This window comes from Euprymna scolopes, chromosome 39 (genome assembly GCF_053919585.1).
Source record: "Euprymna scolopes isolate OS-2025 chromosome 39, ASM5391958v1, whole genome shotgun sequence".
NCBI classification, from domain to species: domain Eukaryota; kingdom Metazoa; phylum Mollusca; class Cephalopoda; order Sepiida; family Sepiolidae; genus Euprymna; species Euprymna scolopes.
The window spans coordinates 3,728,141-3,739,717 of record NC_136520.1 but is presented as its reverse complement, the minus strand read 5'-3'; the positions used below and the strand labels follow the sequence as shown (position 1 = coordinate 3,739,717).

Sequence of the window (11,577 nt, the reverse complement as noted above, 5' to 3'; positions counted from 1 at the left end):
CACTGGATGGACAGATGCCCTGATTCAGATGAAATCTGCAAAGCAGTGCTCAGATGAAATCTGCAAAGCAGTGCTGATATTACAGGATGGCGAATCAGCTAGGTCTGGCGGCATATACCCTGAGATCATCAAGTGAGGAGGACAAAAACTACTTAGCACTCTCTGCACAATCATACAGAGTGCCTGGACCACTGCAACTGTCCCGGGCACGTAAACAGAATGGAGAACTCCCGACTACCAAAACAGATATTGTTTTCACAACTGGAGGATGGGGTACGAGGCATAGGCAGACCTAAGCTCAGATTTTGTGACACCATCAAACGAAATCCAAAGGACAGGTTGATCCCTACTGGAAGCTGTCAGACCCTCAGTTGCGACCGTGACAAGTGGAGAATGATGGTTCACAGGAAGTCGTCTTCGGACACAAAGGACAGCACATGATGATAATGATGATGATGATGATACATATATACATACATATACATACATATATATACATACCTATACATATGAGAGAGAGATTAAATATAATAATTTTAAGCAAGAAGTTGTTTTGAAAGTCCTGAATGGCAAATTATCGGATTGCTCTAAAGTTAATGAAAATATTTGATATTTTCTGACCCATAAAATTCTATGTATTAGAATATTAAAATAATAAAATTCGAAGTATTAAAATAAGAAATAAAGTTTAAACGTACCGGCAAAAAATAAACAAGGACTTTAGGGGCTTCATTAGCCAAAAAGATCAATCCAGAGTCTGGGTAAACTGTTAATGCTGTAAGAGGTACACCTGGTTCGATTGCCGTGTAAGCTTTACCCTAAAGAAAAAGAAACAAAAAATTTTTTTTTTTCAAGTTCATCATTATGGACTGATAAAAAAAAAGAAAAAAAAAAAAGGTACTTATGCAGGCTGTCAGAATTTTCCTGATAATTTACATAAAAATAACAGAAGATAACAAACCACAGTTTTTCACGTTTTATTTTGTGTGCAAATGTGACCAATTTTTTTTTTAATGAAAAAAAAAAATATTTCTGTCATTGCACAGATAATTCAATGAAAAATTCATTTAAAAAAAATTAAAACATTAAAATTCTTTTTGTTGTTTTGGCCGATGTAACCTCCGACCATCTTCAAAAGAAAAAAAATTTTTTTATTGATTGGAAATTTTATTTATTACAAAATATTTGATATGAAGTTTTTTGTTAACAAAATTTTTAATAATTGGAATATTTTTTAAACAAAATTTTTTATGACTGGAAATTTTTTTGAGGTTTGAAAATATGGTACTTGTACAGTTTAATCAACACATTAAAAAATGAAAATATTGAAAAAAAGGTTATATTGCACGTATCTGTTATGGAACGAAGTTCTCTGAAAAAAGTTTCACTTAACTTCATCAAGTAGTTTTTTTTTTTTACAGCGAAAAAACAATTTATTATGATACCGAGCAAAAGGTTCGATTTTTAGGAAGAAAAGCTAGTATTAAAGATGGGGAGGGAGTGTTGGCGCTTTACATGGAGTTATCTCCCCGTGGCGTGTTCAACAAATTCCAAAATGGCTGACTTCAACGCACTCTCATAAGAATGTGTTTTTCCGCTGCAAAAAAAAACCCCCAAAAACTACTCAATCAAATTAAATGAAATTCAGTTCAAAACGGATACGTACAATATAACCTTTTTTTAATATTTTCATTTTTCAATGTCTTGATTAAACTGTACAAGTACTGAAAATATTTTTATTTTAATCATAAATTTTTTAAATAACCTAATAATTTTTTTATAAATAGAAACGTGACAAAAAGTAAATGAATATCAATATGCAAAGTAGTTAACTTTCATGTAGTCGCTTGCATATCCATAATTCACTATATTAAAAAGTTCATTTCAATCATTTTTAAATTGAAAAAGTAGGCTTTTAATATCAATGTCAGAGCAAGAAAAAACACAACTTTATAGATAGATTAAAGACCTTAACATCATTTTAATAAAATGTTTTAATAAAAATTATAATTCCCTTGCAACTATCATCACATTTTTTTTAATGGTTATGACTGTAATATGCTTTTTTTTATTTTAAATAAAAATTACAATTCCTCTGCAACTATTGTCATATTTTTTTTTTAATGCTAGATTAAAGACCTTAACATCATTTTAATAAAATGTTTTAATAAAAATTATAATTCCCTTGCAACTATCACATTTTTTTTAATGGTTATGACTGTAATATGCTTTTTTTTATTTTAAATAAAAATTACAATTCCTCTGCAACTATTGTCATATTTTTTTTTTAATGCTAGATTAAAGACCTTAACATCATTTTAATAAAATGTTTTAATAAAAATTACAATTCCCTTGCAACTATCATCACATTTTTTTTTGATGGTTATGACTGTAATATGCTTTTTTTTTAGTTTTTATAAAAATTACAATTCCTCTGCAACTATTGTCATATTTTTTTTTTATGCTAATGTTCTTAAAATCTTTCTAAAAGTTGTGTTGATTTCAGAGTCCCAAATTCTCTGTTGAAGGAAAAGAAATAACGAATCTCTAGGTCGAAAAGGGTTATTTTTTCTTATGCAAAAACGGCAAATATTTTAGTCATGACCTTATATAAAAATAAATTTTTTTTATTTTTATGTGAAGAGAATCTTTTTTCTGCCTTGCTTATAACTTACCGTATTCCGGTTCCAAAATCGAAGAATCCTGGAATCCATTGAGAGAACAAGATTTTCCTCATCTTTGAAATCCAGGGATTTGATGGGCAGATCGTAGTTATGATCTTTAATTAATAACGGTTGGTTCGAACGGAGATCATACAGCAACACCTGAGGTGAACAGAAAAAACAAAAAATTATGAGTTCTTCAGGTGAAGATTTAAGTGTTATTTTCTTGCCTTCACAGACAGACACTACACTGTGATCCTGACCAAAAGACTTGAGTGTTATTCATGCAATGTTTTCTCCCATGTAATGTTGTTCCTTTTTGGGGGGTAATTAATAATTTGTTTTTGTTTTTTTGTTAATTATTTACACATAAAAATCAAACTTTATAATTGGGATTTTTTTTTTTTAAAAAGAATTTTATAATTAGAATATCTTTTTTTTTTACAAAAACATTTATAATTAGAATATTTTTTTTTTACAAAAACATTTATAATTAGAATTTTTTTTTTTACAAAAAAATTATAATTGAAATATTTTTTTAATAAAAAATTTTATAATTGAAATATTTTTTTTAATACAACATTTTATAATTGGAATATTTTTTTTAATACAAAATTTTATAATTGAAATATTTTTTTTTTTTACAAAAATATTTTAGAATTGAAATATTTTTTTTTTTTACAAAAAATTTTATAATTGGAATTTTTTTTTTTACAAAAAATTTTTATGATTGAATGTTATACTTTGTGAATTTGTATTGAATATTATTATTATTATAATTTGTATTGAATATTATTATTATAATTTGTATTGAATATTATTATTATAATTTGTATTGAATATTATTATTATTATTTGTATTGAATATTATTATTATAATGCGTTATTGAAAAAATATAGTGGCTTCAGTAACTGCCGTTAATCAAATATGATTTAAGCAAAGAGTGACAGTTGTTTACAAAACGCATGTCCTCAGAGTTCACTTTGAAAGCTCAAACTCACCCGAGGTCAGCAAAATTAAACAATGTTCCAATGTAATGTGAGCAGAGAGAAGAATTGTATTGTAGTGAAAACAGTTCAACTCTAGACAGTGAACAAGATGGGTCGTGTGCCTCGATGCTCATAGCAGTTTGGGCTGTGATCGCAGCCGACGACAGTCAAGAATTGGCCTTGAATTTGAACTGTTCCTTAAATGTTAAAATAATTTTTTTTATAAAAAATGACATTTATTTTATACATGCCATTAAGAACAATAAATATGCTCGGAAAAGATGTAGCCGAAATTTGACCATGATGGCCCTTCCTTATAACGAACATTGAGCGTCTAACACCCAACATGACGAATCATGTTACAAGTTTCTTTTACTGTACGTTTTCTGAATTTTTGTATTATTTGATTATTCGGACTACTGTTCTCATCTGGAGTGTTATTTTCACAACATTTCAGCTAATGTAACCTGCAGCCTTCTTCAGGTGTATCTTTGTTATGTGATAGCTGGGCAACGCTGGTTAGAAAATAATTATTCAGAATCAGGTATATTTGTTTATCTACTTTTCTATAGCTGACAAAATGACAATAGTTGACTCATGGGGAACAATAGTTGACTCATGGGAAACAATAGTTGAGCGAACGTTGTAGGTGCAATGAAGGGTTAGGGTGTCATGTCAAACTCTATGACCTATGACCTATGATCTAAAACTTGCACTGGAAATTAGGTAGATGGGGCAGGATCTGACGTGTCAAAAGTTCTGGTTGGGGAAATTTAGTTAAATTTAGTTGAGTTGATTCCTAGACACGAAAGAGACAAGATGTGAGAATCAAGGCCTCCTCAAGGGGGGGGGGGCGGTTCCCAAATGGAACCAGAGAACAGAGCAAGCCGAAGTTCACCATTCCCTCCGCCCTGCTGTGAAGAAACGCCTGTGGATTGAATAAAAATATATATAAAAATCCAACCATGGTCTTGAGTCTATCTCAGCAGAATCAGCTCCCTCAAGATGATTGATGAGGGAATCGTCCAAGAGGCAGGAAGCAGGTATGTTCATCACATACACGTATTATTCTATGTTCACACACACGCAAACACACACATCTATAGACATTAACTAGACGATCACAGAGAAACCAAGAAACAGCAAGTGGAACTTGTTCCGTCTGCCTGCTTCCCTCCGGACTACAACTTGGATGTCTTCAAGTCTAATGTTAACAAATTCCTAATGAACCGCCCCCCTAATTAAACACTTCATAAAATCTCCTCACTAACGTGATGTACTTGCAATAACCCTTATCCCTGAGTGGCTTCCGGGCCTTGATAAGTGGTGATCACTGTGTAAAAAAAAAAAAAAAAAAAAAACAGCTAACGATCACGGCCCAACAATTCCTCATAAATAGATAAGAGATAATATAGGAACGGTAAAAGAACAGCCCCCCCCCTCCTCTTTAGAAGAACAAACAAAATTTCATTACATCTTGTTGAACTCAGGAACCTTTTGCTAAACTCGGGAATCTGTATGGAATTTGAATAATTGCGTTCTTAATATCGCCTGCACTGGGGATTGAACCTTCACCCTCCAGAAGAGTTTCACTAAGAATTAAATTTTACTTAGTACTTTATCCATTATGCCACCGAGCATTGCTTATAAAATATCAGAAAACTTTTGACAAAAGGGACAAATAATGTTAACTGGACAGAGAGGGAGAGAGTAATTTTAGGTAGGTATATTTTACTTATTTTTACTTACGTGACCAGTACTTGTTCCAACTCCAAATTGAAGGGCATTTCGATATTTCAGGGCAGTTATGGCAGGAACGCTTGTAATGCTGAAAACAAAAAGAACAAATGGATCAGAAAAAGAAAATTCATTATATATATATATATATATATATATATATATATATATATATGATTGTTGAGCTGGATTAAATCCGACGATATGAAATAAAATGGAGGTGGAAGGACCTGGATACTCAACGTTTCGCCCGATTTATGCGGGCTTCTTCAATGACCATCCCTCTTGAAGAAGCCCGCATAAATCGGGCGAAACGTTGAGTATCCAGGTCCTTCCACCTCCATTTTATTTCATATATATATATATATATATATATATATATATATATATAGTTTTGAAAATAATAAGCGGACGTTTCTCAAGAGCTCTTTTGGCTATCATCTCATCAGGAGAAAATCGATAGCGTACAAAATAATATTGTGTCGAAATTAGAACTCTTTATTATCGACACAATATGCTATCGATTTTCTCCTGATGAGATGATAGCCGAAAGAGCTCTTGAGAAACTTCCGCTTATTATTTTCAAAACTGTATATAAATTCTGTACCTCTAAACATTTATTTATATATATATATATATATAATGAATATGTTCTTTTTCACATTTCCTACATTTTTTTCCACATTTCTTCACACGTTTTTGCAATTTATGACCATCATAAATTGTAGTTTCATTTAATGCGTCAACCAGCAAATTCTAGCCTAGTTACAATTATAATTTGCTAGAATGATGAGAAGAGCAAGAATAGCATTCTTTGAAAATGGTTTTCAGGAGTATTCTGCCAAATAATAAATTTGATTGCGAATTTTAACTTATAGTTTTAATTTCTTACATATACATATATATATATATATGTATATATATATATATATATATATATATATATATATATATATATATATATATATATTGTTTTAACAAAAACCAAGACTTCAAAGAATGGGTTGATAGCAACAAATAGTGTATTTCATCGTTAGTTACAATTGTTTCAAGACTATTCGGACAAATCCAAACATTACATTGTTTGAAAATTTTCACAAGAACAGCCTTTCCTATATTATAAACATTATTAAATGCCAGTCTACAGTGATCAAGCAATTGGGAGGTTACGATCTCGCATGTAGGCAAACTGAATGACTTTTCATTCACAGCCAGTGCTCAACTGTTAAGAGGCGGAAATAATATATACAATAATATATTTAAATAATATATACAATAATAATAATATATATATTTGTATATTTTGGCAGCACGTCATTATTCATTATTGTTTCTGGATATCTTTTCATTTTTATTTCAGCTGACATGTTGTATAAAATAACGCCCAAAAGTTGTGGTTCAGCCATATTCTTCTCAAGTGCTTTCTATCGGTGCATCCGATTATCATCAGGAGTGATTTTTGTTGTTATAGTTTTCTTTTTCTTTGTGTATATTTTATTTTTATGTAATTGTGTATATATATATAAGAATTTTTTACAATTTCAATTTATAACATTACAATATTTTAAGTTATCTTTTTTCTTTTCCTTTGAGGCTTGGTGTGTGTGTGTGTGTGTGTGTGTAGATATATATATATACGTTTTATTTTTTATTATCGTATCTTTCTGTTAAGTTACATTATTGTTTCGGCTACACGGCCGTTTTTTTGGCTATCTGTAGCGTCCTCAGACTTTCACAGAAAGTTTTCTGTAAAAGTCTGAGGACGCTACAGATGGCCAAAAAAAACGTCCATGTAGCCGAAACAATAATGTAACTTAACAGAAAGATACAGTAATAAAAAATAAAACGCATATTTGCTCTACAACAGTATTGAGCACTTTCTTCAGTTTTTATTAATTACTATCTCCACTAAATATATATATATATATATATATATATATATAATATATTTAAATATATAATATATAATATATATATATATATATATAATATATATAATATATATATATAATATATATATATATAATATATATAATATATTATATATATAATTTCGTCTATATATATATATATATATATATATATATATATATATATATATACACATAAATGTAAAGTCAATAAGAGTGATTGTTGTTATTGTTTTCTTTGAGGCTAAGTGTATTTATTTATTTTATAATTGGTTATAAAGGTGAGCACAGGAAGGTTAGGGTTATATATATATATATATATATATACATATATATGAGAGAGAGAGAGGGGATAGATATATTTACTTATTTGGAATATAAATTAAATTTAAATACCGTATATTTCGGCATATAAGACGACCCTTAAAGTTAAAAGATCATCTTTAAAAACCAATATTTCATAAGATACCGGGGTGTTGCGGCCATTGTAACCTCTGACCATCTTCAAAAAAAAATTTTAGGCTAAAAAAAAAAACATGGTTTCGTGATTTAGCACTCGTCTTATATATGATTAATTTATTAAAATTTACTCCAATTTTGTACCTCGTCTTATCTGACGGTCGCATTATACACTAAAATATACGGTAAGCAAGTTGCTCTGCCTCACCCCGTATATATAGAAATATAAATAGATATATATAGCTATAGATAGATAAGATAGATATATAGATTAATGTAATTTATTTATTTAATATTTGAAAAATATCGTAATCATATTTATTTTGATTTTAGTTTTAATATTTTAAATTTTTACTGAATATAAAGAATATGATTTTCAAGGCCTTTCCAAGATTATAATAGGAATAAGGCTTTTCAAGAAACAGCTCAAAATTCAAAGCCCTTTCAAGTCTGTGCGAATTTCAACATATCTAATTTGAGTATCCTGTCGAACAATAAATTCGTATAATTTAGTCTTAAATGTGTTATATATAAAAATCACCTTTTTCTTCACCATATTCCCTCTGCTTCATTTTTTGTTATCAAGTAAGATCTTTTACTTACTTGCAGTTTCATCAAATACTTTTGTATGCAAAATTCGATCCCGCATTTTGCTAATTCCTACCCTCTGATGAGAAGGAAAGTATTTCTTTGAAACTCCGCAGATTAAGGACTATCCACTTATCTAGTGTTTTCTTTTCAGATTAAATATGTTTTTAACTCATTTCAAAGTGTTTTTTAACATGTTTTATTAATTATTTCCTCTTTATATATATATATATATATATATATATATATATTAAGTAATGTAATTTATAATTTAAAATTTAAAAATCAAATTTTAATTAAATTAAAAATCCGTTTCATAAGAAGGAACAACAACAAAATCAATTATCTGTACGATCATTTCGGAAAACAATGCTTTTTATTGTAGTATACATCAAGTTATGTAGAATAATTATATATAGTTTTTTGGTAAGCAAGGTCTCCTCATCAGCAAATTTTGGAGGGTTTTTATTGAATTTAAAAGACACCATAAATAAACCTAGCATTAAAAGTAAGGCAGGTGAATCTTTTAATTTTTCTTTTTTTGAAATCAGGAACTGTGGTTAAAGTAGTCATTTAGATGTTTGCTATAGCTTTTTATCTTATTGATATATATTATTATATATATATATATATGCATTTTTAAATTTTTGTACATTTAAAAAAACAATTTTCTTATTACTTTATTATTTTTTATATACTTTTTAATGTATTTTTATTATTTTTTCTGACCCTTTTCTCTTTTATCCCCCCACTCTCAAATAATTTTTTTCCCATTCTAATCTTTAAAGTTGTTTATTTCTTAGTTTGAAAGTCAATTTCTAAAAGCCATATAACTAAATATGAAAATGATTTAGACAACAACTTACTTCATATGTTTGATGTTTTTTTATATACTTTTTAATGTATTTTTATTATTTTTTCTGACCCTTTTCTCTTTTATCCCCCCACTCTCAAATAATTTTTTTCCAATTCTAATCTTTAAAGTTGTTTATTTCTTAGTTTGAAAGTCAATTTCTAAAAGCCATATAACTAAATATGAAAATGATTTAGACAACAACTTACTTCATATGTTTGATGTTTTTTTATATACTTTTTAATGTATTTTTATTATTTTTTCTGACCCTTTTCTCTTTTATCCCCCCACTCTCAAATAATTTTTTTCCAATTCTAATCTTTAAAGTTGTTTATTTCTTAGTTTGAAAGTCAATTTCTAAAAGCCATATAACTAAATATGAAAATGATTTAGACAACAACTTACTTCATATGTTTGATGTTTTTTTATATACTTTTTAATGTATTTTTATTATTTTTTATGACCCTTTTCTCTTTTATCCCCCCACTCTCAAATAATTTTTTTCCAATTCTAATCTTTAAAGTTGTTTATTTCTTAGTTTGAAAGTCAATTTCTAAAAGCCATATAACTAAATATGAAAATGATTTAGACAACAACTTACTTCATATGTTTGATGTTTTTTTATATACTTTTTAATGTATTTTTATTATTTTTTCTGACCCTTTTCTCTTTTATCCCCCCACTCTCAAATAATTTTTTTCCAATTCTAATCTTTAAAGTTGTTTATTTCTTAGTTTGAAAGTCAATTTCTAAAAGCCATATAACTAAATATGAAAATGATTTAGACAACAACTTACTTCATATGTTTGATGTTTTTTTATATACTTTTTAATGTATTTTTATTATTTTTTCTGACCCTTTTCTCTTTTATCCCCCCACTCTCAAATAATTTTTTTCCAATTCTAATCTTTAAAGTTGTTTATTTCTTAGTTTGAAAGTCAATTTCTAAAAGCCATATAACTAAATATGAAAATGATTTAGACAACAACTTACTTCATATGTTTGATGTTTTTTTATATACTTTTTAATGTATTTTTATTATTTTTTCTGACCCTTTTCTCTTTTATCCCCCCACTCTCAAATAATTTTTTTCCAATTCTAATCTTTAAAGTTGTTTATTTCTTAGTTTGAAAGTCAATTTCTAAAAGCCATATAACTAAATATGAAAATGATTTAGACAACAACTTACTTCATATGTTTGATGTTTTTTTATATACTTTTTAATGTATTTTTATTATTTTTTCTGACCCTTTTCTCTTTTATCCCCCCACTCTCAAATAATTTTTTTCCAATTCTAATCTTTAAAGTTGTTTATTTCTTAGTTTGAAAGTCAATTTCTAAAAGCCATATAACTAAATATGAAAATGATTTAGACAACAACTTACTTCATATGTTTGATGTTTTTTTATATACTTTTTAATGTATTTTTATTATTTTTTCTGACCCTTTTCTCTTTTATCCCCCCACTCTCAAATAATTTTTTTCCAATTCTAATCTTTAAAGTTGTTTATTTCTTAGTTTGAAAGTCAATTTCTAAAAGCCATATAACTAAATATGAAAATGATTTAGACAACAACTTACTTCATATGTTTGATGTTTTTTTATATACTTTTTAATGTATTTTTATTATTTTTTCTGACCCTTTTCTCTTTTATCCCCCCACTCTCAAATAATTTTTTTCCAATTCTAATCTTTAAAGTTGTTTATTTCTTAGTTTGAAAGTCAATTTCTAAAAGCCATATAACTAAATATGAAAATGATTTAGACAACAACTTACTTCATATGTTTGATGTTTTTATTCAAGGTGCAATCTAAAACAGCAGCCTGTTTTTTTGTCCGAGGATCCCAGCATTCAACAAGCCCCTTGAAAAATAAAAATAATTGAAAATTAAATCCACAAGCCCCTTGAAAAATAAAAATAATTGAAAATTAAATCCACAAGCCCCTTGAAAAATAAAAATAATTGAAAATTAAATCTACAAGCCTCTTGAAAAATAAAAATAATTGAAAATTAAATCCACAAGCCCCTTGAAAAATAAAAATAATTGAAAATTAAATCCACAAGCCCCTTGAAAAATAAAAATAATTGAAAATTAAATCCACAAGCCCCTTGAAAAATAAAAATAATTGAAAATTAAATCCACAAGCCCCTTGAAAAATAAAAATAATTGAAAATTAAATCCACAAGCCCCTTGAAAAATAAAAATAATTGAAAATTAAATCCACAAGCCCCTTGAAAAATAAAAATAATTGAAAATTAAATCCACAAGCCTCTTGAAAAATAAAAATTATTGAAAATTAAATCCACAAGCCCCTTGAAAAATAAAAATAATTGAAAATTAAATCCACAAGCCCCTTGAAAAATAAAAATAATTGA

General features: G+C 27.8%; 1 protein-coding gene across 1 annotated transcript in view; it reads right to left on the bottom strand.

Annotated features, from left to right (window-relative positions):
- The window catches only part of LOC145263615 (nucleolar protein 10-like), a 77,842-nt gene that overhangs the window by 29,202 nt on the left and 37,063 nt on the right, over positions 1-11,577 (bottom strand). The window contains exons 8-11 of the mRNA XM_080120457.1: positions 10,978-11,063; positions 5,403-5,481; positions 2,676-2,825; positions 699-818 (exon numbers count right to left, since the gene is read on the bottom strand). Coding sequence (XP_079976583.1) covers positions 699-818; positions 2,676-2,825; positions 5,403-5,481; positions 10,978-11,063 — 435 coding nt within the window. The remainder of the gene's footprint in view (positions 1-698; positions 819-2,675; positions 2,826-5,402; positions 5,482-10,977; positions 11,064-11,577) is intronic.